The sequence below is a fragment of the Colletotrichum fioriniae genome (genome assembly GCF_027942845.1).
Source record: "Colletotrichum fioriniae strain IMI 355084 chromosome Unknown scaffold_14, whole genome shotgun sequence".
Taxonomy (NCBI): Eukaryota; Fungi; Ascomycota; class Sordariomycetes; order Glomerellales; family Glomerellaceae; genus Colletotrichum; species Colletotrichum fioriniae.
In genome coordinates, this window is record NW_027076850.1 from 1444296 (window position 1) to 1465435 (window position 21140).

Below are 21140 nucleotides of genomic sequence, written 5' to 3' on the forward strand. Positions count from 1 at the left end.
CCTTGTGATGGGCTACTACGCCGCTGAAATTGGGTTCGTAAATACAAACTTAAAGAATACCCTCGTTATCAAGTGATCAGCAGCGTTCTAAGTGATGATTGCCAAAAGTTTGGCTCTCGTTCTCATGGGCATAATATCAGCCCTCCAGGTGTAGCTCCAGATGGAGTTTTGAGAATGCATCTTGATAGCTGGCACTGGGCATCCGTCCGCTTGATGCCTTGATAGTTAACAATCGCGCGAAAATAAAGGCTATTTGGTGCACATTAAAGTCTTTTGATTTCTCATGTCGTATGACATGAACCTAATACTCAAGATATCTAGGCAAACGCCGAACGGCTCTCATCCCAGTCAGGTCTCAAAGACTTGCTGTCGAAGCTCATATCGAAGCTAGAAGTATGGACATAATCCGCCTGCCACTCAACATTCAGCGCAACACCCTCCGCAGCCTGACTCCAAACAGTGACGGCAATCGTGTTGTCTCCATTGTAGTTGAGAATACCAGTCGGAACAGGGAACTGAACCTGGTTGCCGATGTACGGGTTGAAGCGACCATACTGGTAGCCGTTGACGAAGAGAAGTGCGCGAAGGCGGTTCGTATCATCGGTAGCGGCTGTAAGGCGGAACGAAATGGAGACATCGAGACCAGCAGGGACGTCAAGCGGGACAACGGTGCGGAAGACGCGGATGCCGGCATCAGGAACGGAGAGAGATCCGTTGGCGGAGTCAAAGGACTCCCAGTCCGCATCGGGGTAGCCGGGGAGATGAGCTCCAACGCGCTCGGCATACAGACCGCCCTCGTTGATGGGACCGCGAACGGGGTCAATGAGGTCGTTGCGGCCAGCGGTGCCGGCAATCTTCCACTCAGAAAACTTGTAGTTTGCGGCGTCGGGGCCGAGTAGAGTGGCGTTGGTGATACCGCGGGGCGCAAGCGCCGCCTCACGCAAGTCGTGGCCTGAGTTGTCCATGATGACGACGAGGACGTTGTCGCCGGTCTTGGACAGAGTCGCGTTCTCAAAGGAGAACGAGCTGGCGTCTGCTCCGAGGTAGGAGAGACCGAGGTAGGAGCCGACGTACTCGGAGTTGAGCCAGACGGAGTAGCCGAAGGCCAGACCGCCGGTGACGTTGAGGAAGACGCCGGTCGGGGCAGACTCGGAGGTCGGGAAGGTTGCGCGGTAGATGTGGTTCCCGACGTGGATGTCGTACTCGTCTACGTAGAGGACGGGGTTGTTGGAGGCGGGCTTGACGGTGTTGGAGGTGTTGGTCTTGGTAGCGGCTAGAAAATTGTTAGATCGTATTCCTTCTATAATGATGCAACAAGTTATAGTAGGCATCACTTACCAACCCAGCTGTCCGAGGTGGCTTCGTAATCGGTAGCAATTTCAGGCAAGCTGTCGTGAACCTTCCAGGGTCCGAGTGCAGGCACCTCAAACTTAGTAGGACCCTCGATCTTGGCGGTGAAAACGTTGCCCTCTCTCGAAAGTAGCTCGAGCTTCTTGCCGTTCCAGGTGATGCCGCAGATGGACGCGGAGGCAAAGACGGTGATGGTGGTCTCCTGGTCGGCATCTCCAGAGAGCGCCAGGCTACGGCCAGTCTCGTTAAAGGCAGCGTGACGGACGAGGTATGGTCCCTGAACGAAGACTGCAAAATGTTTTTCAGTAAAATTGTATCAAATGCGTCAACGAACAAACTCACCAGTCTTGTTGGCCGGCGAAAAGGGGTCGTTGTCAAGCACGGGAACCCAGAAGAGGTACGCGGCGCTGCGGTCGAGAAGAACAGCGCGGGATCCATCTCCGAGGTCGACGAGCGTGATGCCCTTCTTCTGTGTGTACGCGATGGTGACGTTGCTCTCGCCCGGGTAGACGTTGAAGTCCGCGACGTTGCCGTCACCAATGAGCTTGGCAGAGTTGGCGCCAGTGACTGTGAACTCGCCAGCCTCGCCCTCGGGAAGCCAGAGGGCAATGACCTCTTGGCCGTCAAGAATGGTGTAGCTCAGAACTTCAGCGGTGGAGTAGAGGAGCGTCTTCTCGCCAAAGGTGAAGTCGGTGACGAGGACCTTGGCTTGGTGGCCATTGATGGCGATCGAGCTGCCGTGCTGGGGAATGGTGACTTGAGCCAAGTCAGCAATTGATCCGCAGGATTTTGAATCAAGTACAGGGAAGACTTACGGGCACCCTGCGAGGTGTTGACAGAGAGCTTGAAAGCCTCGTTGGTGTTGGAAGGGGAGTAGGCGTGACGAGCAACGTAGAAAGCTGCGTTATTGTCGACATTGCGGAGCTCGGACACGGTGATGGCTGAGTTGGTGGTGTAGCCGGTACCCTGAGACAGATCAGAATCTCACTTTTCTGGCATCACCGCTTGACTTACGTTTCCAACTCTCTCAGTCTTTGTCAGATCCTTGGCCACTACTCAAATGTTAGAATTCATCTTGCCTCCTACAAAGGCAAATGTTCTACGAACCTCTAGTGAAGAGAGTCAAAAGCTTTGTCTCGTGGAACTTGCTGCCAATGATTCTGTTCTCAGATACCGGGGAAGAGTAGTCGTAACTCGAAGCTGGCCCGTCTTGTTAGCACGAGTCGATCTCCCATACCGTACGATAGCGATGTGGACTTACCAACGACGGGACAAGCGAGCCAACCCCAGTTGGTTCCGCCAAACATCATGTAGAGGGAAATTGCGGTAACTCTCTGGTAGATAAGATCACGGTAGAAGATGTTGGCAAAGTCAGCACCAATGTCGCTGGGGCAGCCACCTTCGGGTCCGCCCCAGGGGTTGTAGGAACCGCCTTGGAACTCAGGAAGGAAGTTGGGTTGCGACCTGCAAGATGATTAGAATTCTGATTTGAGCGTGTTTCAACCCGGAATACTTACGGCGATTGGACCGTGAAGTAGGAGTAGTAATCTTGAGTCAGCTGCAAATTGGAATGGTTAGCAAGATACAGTCGTTGCGGTGGCTCGAAGATACTCACGTAGGGAATGTAGGCTCCGTTTGTGCCGGTACACTCGCTCAAGTTGCAGCTCCAGCATGAAGGGTAGCTGTCGACACCGACGACATCGACGTTTCCAGTAGCATTGGAAAAGTCTTTGGACCATGAAAAGCCGCGCTAGATGATATTAGAAAGCGGAAGACACATTTCCCCTCGACTTAGTCACGTACCATGTTGGGGGCGTTATGAGAGAGGGGCACGTCGATTCCATTCTCACGGGCACTGTCCTGGAGAAGCTGCATATAGTTGGCGATGGGCGGGTTCAAGACTCTCTTGGGAATGTCCTTCCATTGTCCGTTGAGCTCGTTCTCGATCTGTGTTTCCACTTAGCAGATGCGCTTTCGTAAGTTCTTGGGGATGATCGCGTACCTGGAACATGATAACGTTTCCGCCGTTGGTGATCAGATGGGGCTTGATGATCTTGGAAATCTCCGACCAGAAGGGGGTCCATGCCGCAGTGTATCTCTCGTCGTCGTTTCTCAGAGAGCCGTAGGCGCCAGTGGTGGCCCAGAGAGGGAAGCCGCCGGCGTTGGTCTCGGCGTTGACGTAGGGTCCAGGTCTGATAATGAGGTAGATGCCGAGTTCCTTGGCGACGGTCATGATGGAGGTGAAGTTGTGAGCGCCGGTGTCAAAGTCCAAGACACCAGGCGTGGGGTTGTGGTAACCCCAGTGGTTGTAGATGGAGAAGGCATTGAAGCTGTCGTCTGCAGTCAGCCACGAGAAATTCTGTTACTCAGGAGACGATAGTCTTACCCAGCCGCCTTGACCTTTTCCAGGAGATCTCGCCAAAGTTCGGGGCTTGAAGATGTGTCAGTAAGCTCAGCACACTGCAAATGATATTGAGTTGGATTACGAACACAGGAATACGCCAGTAGTGAAACTACACTTGTTAGCGAGACGATCCCGACATGCGGCACGGCAAGGGAGTGAGTTGCCATACCTCGCCAGAGAAGACGAAGAGTCTCTCTCCGTTTACAATGTAGCTGTGGTGATCCCTGGGTAGAGTTCGGTCAGCATTAAGCCCAATATCCTACCTGTCAATGAACTACGGGAACCTACCATTGGACGACTTCGTTGAGGCCATTGTCATGAATCGGCCAGTCAACATCTTGAGCTAAGGCGCTCTGCGTGCCGCAAAGCGACGCGGCAAGCCAAAGAAGGCCGCCGGCTTTCAAACCAACTCTCATCGTGGCGTTCTTTCTTTTTTTTGGACTATGGCTGAAACTTGACAGATGCAACACGATAGCCGAACAAAAGGTAAAAAAAGCCAACAGCCAATCGAGAATCCGCGCGCGCAAGAGGAAGCCATCGCGTCTTCTTTAAAGGGCATCCTACTACCCTGTCAGTTCCCTGCCAACACCGGCACCCTGGTCCCATCCGGTGTACCCCGGCACAGCGTAGCATCCGGACAAACGTGCTCGGTGTTGATCGAACCGACAACTGCGGGGAATCATGAGGGGAGAGCCGGGGGCAAAGAACTGGAGAAAGACGATTTAGACGATCCAACACCCCCGGCCGCAACCCCCGCGATTCCTGTAGCCGCAGCAATCACTGACCCAAGGCACCTAGGATTGGTGAGCCTGATGTCATTGATTGCTTGGGGACTTTGCAGTAGCGTCTTGAAATTTTTGACGAGCCAATTTTAAGCGATCTTTTCACCGACGGGCATGGCTCCCGTTGTGCGCTGGACTGGATGATTGGGCTTGTCTAGCGTGCTCTCGTGAGTACTGAGAGAACTGTGCCTTGGCAGCCAACACGGCCGGATATTACGTCGCAACATCATGGGCCGACGGCCACTTTTTATGTCAATTCGGTAGGATCCGACCATCTAAGGTATGGAATAGAAGCAAAACATGCTTAAAGGCGCCTGCCTGGGTGACATCAGGAACTGACCGATCTCTCAATGAGGAGTATGTTGTCAGTGAACGTCTGACCTTCTAGATTTGTTGGGTTTCAGTTCGGGCCGATGTGCCCTTGAGCGACATGCCGGACGAACACTCATCCATGATTCACTGCATGTTTGTTTTTAGCAAGGCAATACATTTGACTTTGGCTGATTCCGGTGGGATACATTTGCCCACGAGTTGTCTACTGCGCGTTGGTTCGAACAGTTCCTGCAGTCAACTCGCCTTACTCCAATGCGGTAGTGGCACAATAGCCCACAGAGTCCAAGGTCGGCCGACACTGCATTCCTCCGGTCTCCAAATAACATCACGCAACAACCCCTCATAATATTGGAGATCTCGTGCGGAGATTTGGGGCGGTCATGTCTCCATCTACAGTGGGTAGTGCCCGAGTTGCCGACTTGGTGCAGCCTTAGTCTCATTGAAAGGCAACACTCTAAACGTTTAGTAAAGCATGCATAATCAAGAAGACTATTCGCTCGAGAGAATGATTGCAGTTGTAATTGGGTACCTATGGGAGTTGCAGCAAAGCTTACCTGATTCGATCCCTGAATCTCACTTGAACGAAGCCACCCACTTCACCTTACATACTTAACCCCCTCTCATGAGTTTAATGAAAAATAGAAAGACACACTAGCACACAGGAGTTGCAATCGCATACACAGTCCTGCACCCAATCTTATTACAAACATCAGCCTCTTCACACTCAAAGTCGACGGACGCAGTTGAGAGAGCAGGACAGCCGCAAGACTTCGTGATAGACGACGTGGTAGTACATTGCGCGACGAAGCAGCTCTTGCAGATGGTACCGGTAGAGGTGACCTTGGGACAGTTGAGAGGTGAGCAAGGCGCCGTGGTCGTTCTTGTGATGGTCTGAGTCACGAGTGCGGTGGTGGTTGAGACTTCTCGCAAGGTCGTCGTCGTTGGGCTCGTCACGACAGCAGTCGCCGTCGTCGTGGCGGTCGTGGTGGTTTCTCGCACCTCTGTCCTCGTAACGGTGACGGTCCTGGCTCGGTCTATCGTCGATGGGGTCAGCGTGATGACTTGACCGGATGCCTCCCTGCATTAATCAGTCAGCAGCATCCTCGGATTGTTGTGCATGTAGGATCTAACCAAGCTGCCCAGCTCAGAATTATGCTAAAGAGGTGAAGCGAACGCATCTTTCCATCTGGTCGTTCAGTGGAGGAGTGAAGGATAGATGCCAAGTCTATGATTGAGAGCTCAGCGCAGGCTATGCGAGAATCTACCAGTTTCCGAGAAGACCATGACAACAAATTGGTATTGCTGGTATATTTTTTCTTTCTTATAGTTGGGTGTCATTCAAAGGAGACAAGTAGGCGTTTACGAACATGCTCAACCACAACATACACGGGATTATAGTGGCTGCTTTAGCTGTACTTGCTAGCCAAACTTATCCGGCTTCGGGTCTGATGGGATATACAACATAGCCTTGATTGAGTTGAGTTGCGAGCCAAGCTGAACAAAATCAGCCTATAGGAAAGAAGAACTGGAATTAAACGTGTAGCCGAGTGTAAGATTACTTCTAGCCGATATAGTTGCATGGCGGCTGAACGTGGGACTGCTCTCATGAGGGTGAATGCAACAGCACAGATCCAATCAGAGCTGTCATCCGAAACCTAACTTGCCGCATCTGGCAATTCGGAGGCAAGCGACATTGCGTGCAGGTCGCCTCAGCAAACCGCCTTTTCTACGTTGGCAAGGTTGGGCTCTGTTGGTAAGCCCCATCAGACGAACCATGGTGCCATCCCAAATGCAATAATGCACGAACACAGACGCATTGATTGACAGTTTGAGATTGGTCGTTTCATCACTCCTTCTCCTTCTCGAAAGATGAATAGTGGAATCTGAAAGCTGTACAGTACTGACGCGACATTTTGAAGGACAGTCGAGAGGGTTGCCCGCAAAGTCTGAGGCAAAGGCAATACAACTATAATTCAATTGCTAATGGTGGTATATATAAATGGCTGATTCAGAATTCAGCCGGCACTCTGGCCAGCTTAGCACCTCCAGGAGGTGATCTGGTTCTCGTACTCAACGGTGCGAGGGTCGTCGGGAAGAGCGACGGCCAGGTTGTAGTTGTAAGACGAGGTGAGGCCGCGGTCATCGCCCTTGTTGTTGCAGCCCTTGTACCTATGGTGTATGGTTAGTATGCCTTATTTGACAAGTTAAAGCTCATCTAAAGGCTACTTACTTGTAGAACTGGCACTTGCCACCGGTGTTGGTGGAGAGGGAAGAGACCTGATCGTTGAAGCGGTCGCTGATCGCGGTGGAGTTGGCGGCCTGGAAGTTGAAGTAGGAGACTTCACATCCGAGTCAGCACTTATTCATCTCATCACAATCGCAGAGTATGGTTTACTTACCACAGTCGCCGGGGCTGGCGCCGAAGACAAGGCAGTCACCACGGAAACCCTACTTCTGTCAGTACTGCTTTGCAACTAGTCGAGTTATTTCTCAGAGCTTACAGCATCGGTGCACTGAAGCACAAAGATGGTCTCGGGGTTGGTCTCGTTGCGGTTGGGGTCGGGCTCGCCGTCCTGGCGGGTCTGGAGCTGCTTGGGAGCCAGGACCTCGGTGTTGAGGAACTTCTCGTAAGCGGCAGAGTTGACAATGTCGTTGCCGATCTTGATGTTGAGGTCGGAGCCGGTGTTGCGCTGCGCAAGGGGCTTGCTGACGGCGGCAGCAGAGACGGCGGTGGCCGCGAGAACGAGGGTAGTGAAGCTCTTCATCTTGGATGGAGTTTTGTGTGTTGTTGGAAGCGAACGTGTGTAAGTTTGTTGTTGTAAAGAATGTACTCGTTGGACGACTTGCGTTGGCTACGGAAAACTTCAACGTCAAAGCCCACCAGCCGAAGTGAAGTGAAGTGAGCCGGCTTATTTATCTTGACATACTGTAGGACCGGATGTCCCGCAGTAGCCAAGAGACAAAGTTTCGATCATAATAACCGCATACAACCTCATCCCAGCCTGCCCCGCGAGCGCCGATGCACTCGGATTCGGTGATATTGCCTGTGGGTCTATACCGGTGCGCCCAATGCGCATCTATTCTCGTGGCACGAACGGCCGCCGGAGGCATTCGAGGGGAAAAAAGGGAGAGATTTTGTTGGCCCGAGTGTTCCGTCAGGACCGTTACGGCGTCCGTTGACGATTTAGACTTCGGAGAGTTAATATCGAGATGGGGCTCATCAGCGTCGCCAACTGCCGACATCCATGACAAGGTTTGGAGTTGCAAAATGAAAACTGTGGAAACTTCAAGGTCACAAAGGGGACGAACAGTCTGGGGCGGACCTGTTCGACGATTGGGTGGGCTTTTTTACCTCCGTTCATCTTACACAGTAGAGTGGTTTATATGTGCTGGCTCAAAGGTTAGTTTATTTGAATTAGCTTTTCGTCTGAACTAAGTCGACTGACTCGAAGATCGGACGGTTTAATAAGGATTCTCCCGCAACGTGAACCTAGAAAGGGGCCTGACTGCGAGGATGTTCATAGTTCTCGCACACAAGTCTCAGTCTTGGCTTTGGTCGTTTGGTCCCATTTCCTCTTTTCCCACCTACTCGGACACACTAGGGAGAAAAAGAATGCCTCAAATCGCGGGGAGAAGAAGGAAGTAGCGTCCGTGGATCTCGATGGACAGTAAGAAAAGTCTCCTAGACTGGTGATCGTGGATCATACTGCATGCACTAACCTAACAGGAAGAGTATCAACCAGACAGACGTTCCAAGGATATTTTCCCTTGACTCCAGACCGCAGTCCAACTGCCAATCTGGGCAATCACTTTTGATTCGGCATTGATCTACCGCCCCGATAGACTTTCGTATTCAATGACCTTTTGTGTCCCGGGGGGTGCCCGCCCGCCCGCCGGCACTGTCCTTTGTTTGCCGGCCTTGAACTCGGGCGGAAAAGTTGCCCAAACACGTCCCCGACGACGGTTCAACCGCCGTTCAAGCACTTCTTGGCAATTCGGGGGTTGCGGAGCCATAGTCTATCATTAGCACACTGACCATTCGGAGGATTCAATTTGTACGGAGAGCTGTCTCTCCCACGTTTGTATCCATACTATACAGTAATCGGAATGATCTTTGGTTGTTGACATCCCGGTCGCTCATCAATCAAAGACCTTGATGGCTTGAACTACTGCATCGCTACGCCTTGAATGGACGAAAATCTCCGTATACCGTCTGTTGTCTGTTGTCATTCGGACTCTGCTCCGTTGACTTTTGTCTTTAATCATGCGCCGATCATTTGCCGCATCGTGTAGCGAGATGCCCAGGGCAATTGACCAAAACTGTACAAATGCTCGCGCAAGGGGGATGGCATAAGGTTGGATTTGCTCCAATCTGACCCACCAAGCTAGACTTTCTAAAGAGTATTATCGAATCTTGGGCTCCTTGAAGCCAACAAAAATAACAGCTGGGCACCTGATATAGTCCACGTGCCTGCCGGGCTGTAGTTGAGACCACTAGCCCAATTCTACCTATTTCTAGCTGGCCTTCCCTAGGAGCTTGACTGACTTCCATACATATCACCTTTCCGTCTCCGTAACACAGTCCTATTGCCCTTCTACAGAAATCATGCTTGTGATTCTAACAGTATGTGAGTATTCAAGTTTCTCTTGCTCACAGACAAAAACTTGACTGCCTCTGGCCATCTCTTGACCGCCACCAATCGAACATGCGACGATGTCGCAAACTTATTAATGTATTCTAAGCTGACGCAAGCCCACAGTTCTTGTGTATGCCTACAAGTTAGTTTCTCTTATGCCAATAATCCAATCGTAAGATTCGTGACGTTGCCACTGGGGCCGTGGCAAGCAAAGTCATAATTCTCTTGTGGCCCGCTAATTCATGAGAGTCGAGAGAGTTGAAAGTTAAAGTCCCTCCTAAAAACAGCCATCGCGGCGATCTAACTTCTTGAGACTCGGGATTAGACATATGTAGCTTAGTAAGAGGATAAAGACGAGTACTGCCAGTGCAAAGCAATGAGCAGGAGTTTCATTCACCCAGCACCACCTCAGTCTGTCCAAAGTCATCTTGAACTTGGGAGGATTCCGGCCGAGTCCCAATTAGGAAACACGTACTATATCTCTTCTGATTGGCTGTGAGGATTGCTTGTCAGCGCAAAAGAAACCTACGATTGGCTCGTCGCATCAAAGGATTATGATCCATGCTTCCCTTAGATCCCATCCTCGGGATCCTCCGCTTCAACTTCATGAAAGAAGCTCGTTATCTCACCTAGTTAGTCAGGGGAAACGTCGTCTTAAGATATTCTCAAAAAAAAACCGTACCGTCTGCAGACTTCTGGCTTTCAAAACTCCTGCTCGGTTCTGCTGGTGTTGATGTCCTACCTTATCTTCCGCCATTGTTCCCACCGCATTGAGCTGCAGTAGGCAACGAAATCATCATGGGTACCAAGACCAGATCACTCGAGCCTACGTTCGTGGTTCACAGCTTCCAAGGCGCGCGTTCTCAGCTGCAATTAGAATCGCGGCCGATGGCAAGAGCTTCGTCTCGAAGTACCGAAAAGGGCGAAACAAAGGCGTAAGTAGCATGTGAAAGACTCGTTCGTTCGTGTGGGAGGTCTCCAAGGGTCCATTGTAGCCGACATCGTTGGTACGAGCGTCTGAAGAAGATCTACCAAGGAAGAGCATGTAGCTTCATAGCAGGGGAGCGGGGGCATCTCCCGTTCATTTATGGACCAACAACTAATCACTTCGGGTCTTAGAACTCCATCAAACGGCCAACTTCACGTCTTCTCGCTTTCGAACCGACCCAAGCAGAGCCGTGCGAGCGCGCCAAAGACCCGGAATGGGTGTAAAGAATGCAGGTACGTTTATGTCAACTCTCTTATACTCACCTTTCATTCGTCCCCATCCTCGTTCCTCGTAACCGTTCCCACCCTTGATGAGGAGAATACGGGTCTCACGTGGTTCGTACATGTAGGAGACGCCACATCAAATGTGACTTGGCCAGACCACACTGCATGAAATGCGTCAAATCAAATCGTATCTGCGAGGGCTACCTCGACTCGGGACTGCATCTCACGCCGCAGAGATATAACCAAGTCCAAAACATTTCCCGTCCAGCTGGCGGCGGCAGCAGTGGCGACGGCGGGCAAATTGCCCTTACCGCACAGCGCCGGACCCCTGACCACCGCGTTATGATCACCCCGGGCTACGAGACGGCCCTCTTCCAGAACCAGCGGCAGTGGGACTCGTTTCAGTCTTTCATCGTGAACCTGGAGCAGGGGGCCACCGTCCTCAAGAACCACGTGGCCGAGATGACGCCGCAGTACGCCAACCACGAGATCGCCATCCGGGAAATCTGCTCCGGCATCGGGGCCCTGGGGAAATCCTTCCACCCGGTCGTCGGCGACAGGCTCGTCAGCGCAGAGTACCGTGCCGCGCTGGAGCATTACGGCCACGCTGTTAAGGCCGTCTTCAGCGTCAAGGCGACGGCGTTTACGCTGCCGTACATGGTGCTGACGTCGATGCTGTTTACCACGTTTGAGATGATGGCGGGGAACCCGGAGGCTGCGTCGAAGCATCATAACCATGCCGTTGCTATGATGGATCAGTATATCAGTCTACGGTTGGAGGAGGATGGCGTGCCCTTTGAACAGGTTCGGCTTTCTGAGCTCGAGTCCGCCCTGTTCGATACCTTGCAGAGACTTGATACGCATCCGTGGGCCATGAGTTTCGGCCCAGAGGGGGATCCGCGTCACGGCGCGGGCGCGAAAGTTCCCTCACGGGTGTAGACATAGATACAAGATGGAAGACATGCCTTCGAACCTCACCGACATCACCGAAGCGTCGCGGTGGTGGCATCAAACGCAACACGCCATGATGCACTCTCTCCACGGCCTCAAATTCAAATCCCCCAACAGCAATCCCTCCGACGGTCCCTCCAACGACGCTGCCATCTGGAAAGAGTCAGCCAACCTCCTCCAAACCTGGCACGCCAGCTTCTTCCCCCTCCTCCAAACCTCGCGCCAGCAACGAGACCGCAACCCGCACCGCTGGTTCCAAGCCATGACCCTCGAGTCCCTCTACGTCGAGAACCTGGCCGCCATCTACAAGCGGCACAAGCTCGACGCCAACGTCCTCCCCGCCGTGACGCCGCTGTACCGCGACATGATCGGCCACGCGCTGCAGCTGGCGCGGAAGGAGAAGCTCAACGGCCTGGAGACGCTGGTGCTCGAGAACGATCTCATCCGGCCGATGGCGTTTGTGGTGTACAAGTCCCGGGCGGACCCGGAGATTATGAACGGGGTGACGGACGTGTTGCAGGAGTTTGTCGGGGGCGTGGGTATGGCCGAGTCGTTGTTGTATGTGTTTGGGTGCCGGGAGAAGAAGATTCCTGTGATAGCGCTCGAACGAGCTTGGGGGTGGTATTTTACGTCTTCGGGGGTTTCTTCTGGGGCAAATTGTCTCGATTACCTGACTTGAGCGAGGAAGTACGTCGTCTCGGATATATAGAATAAGGTCGTAACTGTACTTCTTCACTTGGTACTATTAACTTTTGACGATGGCGAAGGCCTTTCAAGTAATAGAGATTAGAGGAAACAAATCATTGCTAAACTAAGTACTGGATATCATCTCATCGCGCATAACACATAACTCTTCCAGCCCATCATACCCCCCGCCCAGCCTTACTCATTCAATCACGAATGCACTTCATTTCTCATTTAGAATCCCCATCCTCACCTTGCCCCCCCACGCCCCCCTTTCCCAACTAATGACATAAACTCTACCCACGTAACGGATCAGGGATCGTCAAACAATCCCGAGGGTTCTCATCTTTTCTGCTTTCAGGGAAGGTTGTTCAACTTAATGCTGTTCTGCGAAGTCGAGTCTTTGCCAGCGTTGTAGTGCTCAGAGCGCTTCGCGTTCTCCTCCATACGGGCAAGTCTCGAGTTACGCTTCTTCTGCTGGCTCTTGCGGTAGAAGAAGAGCGCCGCACCAATCAGCAACCCAACACCGGCGACAGCACCGATGACGATACCGGCAATAGCACCACCGGAAAGCTTCTTGCTTCCGGAGCTTCCGCTGCTACCAGAGTTGGAGGCGGCATTGGTAGACGAGGCGGAAGGCGACGCCGTAGCGGCGATATCGTCCTCGCCTGGCTCGGTGGCGTTGAAGCAGGGGATGCGGGTGTTGAAGTTGGCGGCCTCGACGTAGGTGATGTCGGCGCAGGCGTAGAAAGTCTGGTTATGGGGCGCGTCCCAGTCGGCGCGGTAGATAATTTGGAGGGTTGCGTTGGAGCCTGCTGCGACGGAGGAGGGCGGGTTGGGGACGTCGACGCAGGTGTGGCCTGGGTTCAGGTCCGAGACGGACTGTTCCTCGATGATGGTGGTGAAGTCGCTGTTGGAAGTCGGTTCTTAAGGGGTGTGTCAGTCATGTTGTAATGGGGAGTAGGGGGAGGGGGTTGATGAGGTTTCGTGAGAGTGAAAAGGAGTTGAAGTAGATTAGGATGCTTTTCTGTCGAGCTCATACACTCAGACAGTAAGATGGCGAGGTTTTCGTAGACATACCGTTCTTGTAAGAGATGGAGATCTTGCTGTTGTAGTAGTCATCCTGAGCAACGAGAGCGACCTTTCCACCAACTATTTATCGGTACTCGTCAGTCAAAGGCTCACACAACTTATCAAGTCTTCTTCAAGACTTTTGACCCCAGACTCTTGACTCACCCAAGGGGAACTGGGTTCTGTTGGCAGCACCAGACTTTGAGCCACACGGAGCCTGGTTATCCATGTCTCCGCTCCAGACTCTGTCAGCCGGCCACATGAAGGCGGCGGGACCCATCTCGTCATCCTGCTTGGTGTGCTGAGCACAAGCAACCGAGGCGAGGCCCAGGGCCAGGAACGTCTTGAGGGAGGCGTGCATTGTTGACCGTGTTGTGGGATTGAATCAAAAAGAAGCTTTTTCGATAATGAGACAGAGACGGGTATGCGGCAAAACACGCGATGCCTTGGACCAACAGAGTGCGTTACGAAAGAGATGCGTACGACGCCTGTGGAGGGGGTGGGAAGAATTAAGAATTAAGGGGCGGTTGACTAGCATCCATGGGAACGAACCGGATGGCAACAACGGTCAAGTTATACTACTGCAGGTCTACCTGAGATTTTCTTTCTCTTGCCTTTGCAAGCCGACTGGTTGCATATTGCATGTAACCTGGATGATGGATCTATCTCACATGGTCCTCTTTTCCCCCTCCTTTGGGTTAACCTTACACCAAGCACCTCCGCTCACACATGTCAACGGAAAGAAGATGGGCTCACAGAAGTCACGAAGAGCGGGATATCCGCCCAGAGAGGAGGATCCCGCCCAGAAGGTAGTGAGGGAAAAAAGAAGTCAGGCACGAGTTCAGTTCAGGCTTTCGCCAATAGTGCCCAGACAACCCGCGCCCAGGACATGGCAAGACTTGGCTGATTCCCGTTGGATGGGGTGGGAGGAGGCCACGGCCGCATGGATGAAGGGTGGTGTAGGTGGCGACCACGGAATTCTTTGCATGGAAAAAAGTCTTGGGAAGTACCACTCAAGTCTTTCATAGATTCTGCTAGTATCCCGTAGATTGATAAAACAAAACAGCGGAACTTTTGAGGAGGAGTAAGGTCAATAAGGTCTGGTATCTAGATGGATTGATGGCCAAGAATGTGGATGGACAGGGAAGACCGCCGGGCGGCAAAACCTGGGAACGTGAATACGAAGCAGACAGAAATCAAACCCCCGCCCCGCCTCTATCGATTTTCTCTCTCGCTCGGCCGCCGAAGGGGCCGGATACGTTTCTTTGTGAGGGGATCAAGTGCCTGGACAATTACTGTAGATACCATCGCGACAAGTTCCCTTGGCAAACAATCAGGTTGCAGAGTAGCGTAGGAATGAGTACAACTCTAGGGTGGTGAGATAGAGGGGAACGAGGGATAAACATGGTTGAAGTTCATTTATCGTGTATGCCATGTACCTCACAGCATGGATACATCAAGTACGGACACACACAATCAGAGTTTCGAAAACTCTTTTTCCCTTCACCAAGAACCGTAAGTAGTTTATCAGATCACTTTGTCCAATCAAATGAAGCCATCCGGCCCGCTTGTGTCTCTTGGCAGCATGGAGCAATATATCCAAACAGGGAATGGTTCACCGGACGTGGATGTCTGCCATTGTCTGGGTGGCACATAACTGGCAATGGTTGGCAAAGATTGTTGGCTGATGGCTGGATGGGCTGTCGTTTAACTGATGTGATTGATAAGATTAGATGCATCCTCAAGATCCGCAGCGCTAGGTACTTTTTTACCTTGCCTCACCTTGAACCCACAACTTGCTCTCCGTCTCCTCCAGTCTCCTCCTCCTCTTCTGCCCAACCCTAGTCTGAGTCCGGGCCTGGGTCTGGGTCCTCCTCCGTTCTCCGCTTCAAAAGGCCGCCCGTCGGTTGTTAACCCTAATTAGCCCGGACGCAGCATGGACGGACATGGATGAATCCTCGCAGAACGTTGACTCTGTCCGACCTCGCCCGCAGAAAGAGACGAGAGACCCAACAAGGATCGCGATTCATCCCTTCACTCACGCAGCCCACGCAAGGAATAAACGCCTCCTCACGCCACGAACAGTCATATCCCACAGGGCCGCCCAGCCATTTCTCCCAACTCCACACCTCCCTGATCCCCCAATCACGTACACTGCTCAAGGTGACTGGTCCCTGACTCCCAAGACCACATAGATGAGCCCGTCGACGATATCGGTGAGGCACAGGCGCGCCGCCGCACCTACGGATAGGCAATAGAAGACTAATAAATAAAACGGTTGCCACGGATCAGACAGCCTGTTTTGGGAAGGCCGATTTGTGACGTTCGCTCCTCTCTCGGCCAAACCGCATGTTTTCAGCCCTTGGCATCAGCCATCAGGTCACCCGTTGCTGGGATTTCCGACTTCCGGGAGGAACTCGCTCTCGGACTAACGAGAAGACATCACGGATGAGCGAGCAAGCTATCATGACCATCAACCAGCCTTCTCTGGACGAACCCGCTCTACCGAACGGCGAGACTAGAAAGTAATAGAGCAGCCGGGCAATGGCCGACGCAATCCGCTTCAGTCCATTCTCTCCTCCATCTCTCCCCGCCAAGATCCTCTTCTCAGCTCTTCGCACATACTTCGGGGCTCTAGATTCCTGCTGTCCCGACTCTCACGTCCCATATCCCCCGTCCCCGAGCCTCCACTCCTCCCTCTCGATAACCTCTTAGTCAAAGGGGCCAAGACCCAAGGGTCGCATCCGTACCATGTATGTACACTTAGAGTTGCGTTGGTTCGGCGGGGTACTCACCTCCCAGGCTCCTCTCTCCTCCAGTCATTGCCTCTCCTCTCGACCTCCACTTGAGCTGCAGTTGCCCATGCCATGCCAACGACCACGCATGACAAGGATCTTTTGCCTTCTCTTTACCTTTGGTACGAGCTTTTTTTCTCTTCGGCATCCCGCAAATTACACTATAAGCGCGTTGGGTTTACTTCGGCGATCCGGGGCAAATCCGAGCTTCCACGATCGGATACTTGCTCCTCTCCCTCTAGACTCTACTAGCTGTCCCGACTCCCATGGAGTCTATACGAATAGTCCCGCGCTTTTTGAGGTCCCGCGCGCATTGCTCTGCTCCGCGGACCGTTGGCCATGTACTGCCTTATGTCATTGCCTTGCTTTGCCTTGACTTGCCTTGCCATATCCTGTTCAGATCCTGTCGTATCAACCCCCCTTACACACCCATGGGCCATGGCTCTACCCTGGCTTAGGTCTTCCAGCTGATGGAGACTCTCATCGGCCAAGCTGGACCACGGAAGAGGCCGACATGAGCATCCATTCCCTGGGTTTCCACATTCACAGGCTGGGAAAGCCTAGACTGGATTTTGATGCATGCATCCTCGCCGGCTCTCCTATGCCTGATCCTGTACCTGATTTCCCGTACCTGACTTTCCCCTATTACTTCGTACCTGATGTAGACAAACAACAAAGCCATCATAATCTATAATAACCTCTTTCGCCAACCTTCTTTCTTCTCGTTCCCACCCCCCTCTTCCTCCTCACGCTCGCTTCCTCAAACTTACAACTTGACTGCCATTAAGACAATTCTCCTCCCCTCCAGTCTTCCTCCTCAAGCATCTTCAAGTACTCCCAACTTACCAAACACCCCCCTAATACCAACCTTCAAGATGCGTTCATTCGTTACCTGCACCGTCCTGGCCACCGTCGCCTCCATGGCCGTCGCCCAGGTCCACCCTCGCTTCGAGTACCCCGAGTCCGTTCCCGCCGTTGAGAAGCGCCAGGAGCCCGGTACTCCCCGCTACCAGTGCCACGAGGACTGCGGTAAGTCAATGGCTTCTCTCATAACCTTCACTTAAAAAATAGTCTTCCCCTTCTCGTGCTTCTCAGACAACTAACTCCTTCCCAGGTCTCCTCATCACCCTCGGCCGCGAGGACGGCTTCTGCACCAACTCGGAGTGGAACGAGCGCTACGGCCGCTGCATGACCTGCGCAAACACCTACTCCATCTGGATGTACTACTCCTCCGGCGTCACCTCCGCCGCCGCAAAATGCGGCCTCTCCCCGACCCCCAGCCCCTCCGGAGGCGCCGTCGAGACCACCGCCGCAGCCACCACCGCCGCCCCGGCACCCGCCACCACCACCGCGGCTCCCTGCTCCCGTCCCTACCACCGAGTCCTCCGCCGCCGCGCCCCCGGCTGCGTCCACCTCTGCCGCCGCTGAGTCCTCGGCCCCTGCTGCCTCTACTTCCGCCGCCGGCGCTCCCGCCACCACCCTCTCCACCGCTGCCTCTGCCTCTGGCTCCGCTTCGGCTTCCGCTTCCGGTGCTGCAACTACCTCTGGCGCCGCTGCCGGTACCTCCGCGGCTACCGTCACCCGCGTCACTTCCATCGGAACCTCTGTCGTTATTGTATGTGTCGCCTGGGCCTGGTCTATGATGTAGACACAATTCTTTCAGCGGGATGATTTTTGTTAACGTGGTCTCTTTTTCTTCCTTGTAGCCTTCCGGAACTGCCACCCCCAGCACCCCCGTCTTCGCTGGTGCCGGCAAGAACGCTGCTGCCATGGGGCTCGCCGCCGTTGGCCTGGCTCTCGCTGCCTTCTAAGGGAAATTATCCTTGGGAACGATTTGATGGAAAGAAAGCTTGTTTTTGAGAGGAATGTACATAGGCGAAGATGCCCACCACAAACTTTAATATTCACCGGAGATATGGTCATGTTTATGGATGTATGATAGCGAAGATCTTGTTATTATACGATTGGAGATAGTATACTACAACTTAATGAGTCTCCATTACACGATGTGCTAGTGTGTTGAGTCGTGAATCATGTGGTAGATGGCTGAGCGTGTTTTCCCCCATGGACTCAATGTTACTAGTAAGGGTTTCATATTCAAAGTAGGTTAATAGGGCCAAATTAGGCCAGTAGACGATGGTTCTAGTTGACGCACGTTGAGACGTCTTTATCATATTCAGATTGGTAATGTAAACTCAAATTCATTTGTTCATATATGGCAGTGTACATATATGGTTTGCTCATATACGACAGGTATATATGCATGTGTTTATAATTTTGTTCGCTCAGATGGCATTTACTCATCTCGGTTTCCTGCGTCAGAGCCAGAGTCCTCAACGCTCGACTGCTTATCAGATTCCAAAACACCGTACCTAGTCTCAACGTTAGCACACATTCCAACCAAGGAAGATTTCTCGTCATAGGGGAAAAAAGACATACCATGAAATAACAGCCAAACCCATGAACGCAGCCACGCAGCTGAAAAACATGGCAACGTAACCCTTGGGCGTGAACCCCTCAGGCAAAGGTCCCACAGGCCTGTTCTCGCCAGTAAGATCCAGCACGTCCTTGGTGTTACCAGCCGCATTGCCCTTGGTCGGGACCCCACCGGCGCGGCAGGCCTCAAGGTGGTCCTTGGGCACCTCCAGCCCCTGAAGGACATCAGGTGCCTCGATAATAGTCGCAATGAGCCCCTGATCCATATGCCACTCGATATGGCAGTGGAACAGCCACACGCCCGGGTTATTCGCCTTGAAGCGGATGACAAAGTTGCCGTTGCCCTCGACGATGAGGGTGTCGCGACGGACCGGGTAGCGGGGGAAGCTAGCGATGTCCGCGGAGGAGTTGGAGAATGCGCCGGCATCTTCCTCGGAGCGGTGGACGACCTGGAACTGATGGCCGTGGAGGTGGAAGGGGTGCTTGCCGTCGTCTTCGTTGTTGAGGACGATCTCGATGATTTCGTTGTGCTTGAGGACGTGGGCGATGGAGTTTGTGCCGTAGACGCGGGGGTTGGCTGCGTTCGGGGCGCCGACGGTGAGGGCGCTGTAGAGGGAGGGGACCTTGGGGAGGACGTAGGTCTTGTCGTTGAAGAAGGCGCTGAGGGGGTGTTAGTTGTACTGGTGTTTAATGAAGGTAAATTGGACCTACTAGTTCGCGCCGTCGGCGAGGTTGTCCATCTTGACGGAGAGTTCAAAGGAATAGTCGACCTTGTCGTAGATCTCCTGCTTGTCATAGGGGACCAGCCCAAAGTCGTCAAAGGGGTCAAATTCATCGACAGTGGCAGGCTCAGGCAGGGGCTTCTTGTCGTCGTAGACAAGCCAGCCCGTGACGTTGGAGTCCTGGCCATCGGGGATTACGTCAAAGAGCTCCTCGTCCATGGATCCCACAATGGCAAAGTTCTCCGAGGCGTCCTTCTTGGTGGTCAGGAGCACGCTGTAGCGCTGGGCGGGGGCGATGTAGAGCATCTCGGCCTCGGCCTCGTCGGTCCAGACGCCGTCGACCTCGACGACGCGCAGGGTGTGGCCCTCGAACCAGATGTACTGGGAGGCGAAAGCGCCAATGTTGACCATGCGGATCAGGTAGGTCTTGCCCGGCTGGACCTTGACCTGGAGGTTCTGGGTGTCGTTAAGGAGGGCGGCGTTGGGGACGGGCTCGGCGCCGGTGGGGTTCTCGACGCTGATGAGCTCCTTGATGAGAGTGCGGGTGGACTGGTGGTACCAGTCGGACAGGGTGAGGACGAGCTCCTCGTCGTACTTGCCCTCGTAGGGACCCTTGGGGTCGTGGATCAGGAGAGGGCCGCGGAGACCTTCGGGGTAGGTTCCGTCGTTGTGGGCGTGGTACCAGTAGATGCCGACTTGATCAAACTGTAGGATGGAATGAGTATAGGGTTGTGTAAATAGTCTATAAGGAGAACTTACCTTGAAGTCATATGTAAATGAGGAGCCAGGAGGAATAGCGCACTGGGTGACGCCGACGGCGCCATCCATGTGGTTGGTGCCATTCTGGAACAGACCGTGGAAGTGAAGACTGGTGCTCGCGTTACCGAGGTGGTTGTGGACGGTGAGGACGAGTCTATCGCCCTTTGTTGCCTCAATGAGAGGCAGAGGCCACTGGCCGTTTACGCCAATGGTTGGTTTATCAAAGGCGCCGTCGGGGTTTGAGAGAACCCATCCAATGTTCCAGTCAAGCTCGATGGTCTTTGCCAGGGCGGTTGATATGAGAAGCGTGAGGGCGGCGATTCGGGCCAAGATGGCCGACGTTGAGGTAGAGAAGGCCATTGTGACCGGGGTCGCTTCCCGTGTGGTTGTCCGGCCTTGTTCAGTTTACTTATTTGGTGGTGGTGGTGGTGGTGATAGTGGTGGTGGTGCCCTTTTGGCGCGGCTCAAAATGCCCTCACAACTCTCAACTCAACACTCAGCACAAGTTGAGCCTATGTTGCTTCACTTTGGTTGATATGCAGTCTCGCACGGGCGTCCAGATGCGCGAGAGGTGGTCGTGATTCATAGACTCGTTGGAAAAATCCCACAAAAAAAAGCTTCTACGAACCGGGCCGAGCGCGGAGGAACATTGGACGTCCGAGACTTTTTGACAGCGGGCGGCGGCAATCGAGGGAGGGGTGGGCAGCTGTACTCCGCAGTATCAATGTACGGAATACACCAGACGCGAGGGCTCGGAGAAAAGAGCAAGTGGAAGCGAGGAGGGGAAACTCGCAGGTGAGAGGAGGAGAGTGAAAGTGAGGACTGAGGAGTGAGAATGAGAGTGAGAATCAAAGTGAGAATCAAAGTGAGACACGTGAAAAAGGGTCGTGTCGCCTGATTGAAAATTGCACGAACGACTGGATTGAAATCTTGGCGATCTGATAAGGAAAAGCCGCCGTTGCCTGCCCGGTCCTTCCCTGAAGAGTACCCGCTATTTGGTGGGG

At 53.3% G+C, this 21140-nt stretch overlaps 7 protein-coding genes across 7 annotated transcripts; 3 read left to right on the forward strand and 4 right to left on the reverse strand.

Moving 5' to 3' along the window:
• Window positions 1-317: 317 nt before the first annotated feature.
• On the reverse strand, window positions 318-4170 carry N0V96_010502 (uncharacterized protein; the record flags this gene model as incomplete). The annotated part of the gene is made up of 14 exons (XM_065758973.1): window positions 318-1273; window positions 1339-1638; window positions 1693-2106; window positions 2166-2316; window positions 2365-2402; window positions 2458-2550; window positions 2612-2814; window positions 2937-3100; window positions 3154-3297; window positions 3353-3680; window positions 3737-3781; window positions 3841-3863; window positions 3924-3978; window positions 4043-4170. The coding sequence occupies 14 exons, from the start codon at window positions 4168-4170 to the stop codon at window positions 318-320; spliced, it is 3042 nt and encodes a 1013-aa protein (XP_065612496.1).
• Window positions 4171-6905: 2735 nt separating this feature from the next.
• Window positions 6906-7634, reverse strand: N0V96_010503 (uncharacterized protein; the record flags this gene model as incomplete). Its single annotated transcript, XM_053197939.1, has 4 exons — window positions 6906-7038; window positions 7100-7208; window positions 7269-7317; window positions 7371-7634. The coding sequence occupies 4 exons, from the start codon at window positions 7632-7634 to the stop codon at window positions 6906-6908; spliced, it is 555 nt and encodes a 184-aa protein (XP_053044584.1).
• A 3249-nt stretch (window positions 7635-10883) lies between these two features.
• N0V96_010504 (uncharacterized protein) lies at window positions 10884-11657 on the forward strand (the record flags this gene model as incomplete). Its single annotated transcript, XM_053197940.2, has 1 exon — window positions 10884-11657. One exon carries the CDS (start codon window positions 10884-10886, stop codon window positions 11655-11657), a length of 774 nt encoding a protein of 257 aa, XP_053044585.2.
• Window positions 11658-11670: 13 nt separating this feature from the next.
• On the forward strand, window positions 11671-12449 carry N0V96_010505 (uncharacterized protein; the record flags this gene model as incomplete). The annotated part of the gene is made up of 2 exons (XM_065758974.1): window positions 11671-12287; window positions 12437-12449. 2 exons carry the CDS (start codon window positions 11671-11673, stop codon window positions 12447-12449), a joined length of 630 nt encoding a protein of 209 aa, XP_065612497.1.
• Window positions 12450-12710: 261 nt separating this feature from the next.
• Window positions 12711-13785, reverse strand: N0V96_010506 (uncharacterized protein; the record flags this gene model as incomplete). The annotated part of the gene is made up of 3 exons (XM_053197941.1): window positions 12711-13279; window positions 13434-13505; window positions 13590-13785. 3 exons carry the CDS (start codon window positions 13783-13785, stop codon window positions 12711-12713), a joined length of 837 nt encoding a protein of 278 aa, XP_053044586.1.
• Window positions 13786-17094: 3309 nt separating this feature from the next.
• On the forward strand, window positions 17095-18030 carry N0V96_010507 (uncharacterized protein; the record flags this gene model as incomplete). Its single annotated transcript, XM_065758975.1, has 4 exons — window positions 17095-17248; window positions 17334-17626; window positions 17649-17834; window positions 17926-18030. 4 exons carry the CDS (start codon window positions 17095-17097, stop codon window positions 18028-18030), a joined length of 738 nt encoding a protein of 245 aa, XP_065612498.1.
• A 485-nt stretch (window positions 18031-18515) lies between these two features.
• Window positions 18516-20496, reverse strand: N0V96_010508 (uncharacterized protein; the record flags this gene model as incomplete). The annotated part of the gene is made up of 4 exons (XM_053197943.1): window positions 18516-18591; window positions 18659-19315; window positions 19367-20082; window positions 20137-20496. The coding sequence occupies 4 exons, from the start codon at window positions 20494-20496 to the stop codon at window positions 18516-18518; spliced, it is 1809 nt and encodes a 602-aa protein (XP_053044588.1).
• Window positions 20497-21140: the final 644 nt, after the last annotated feature.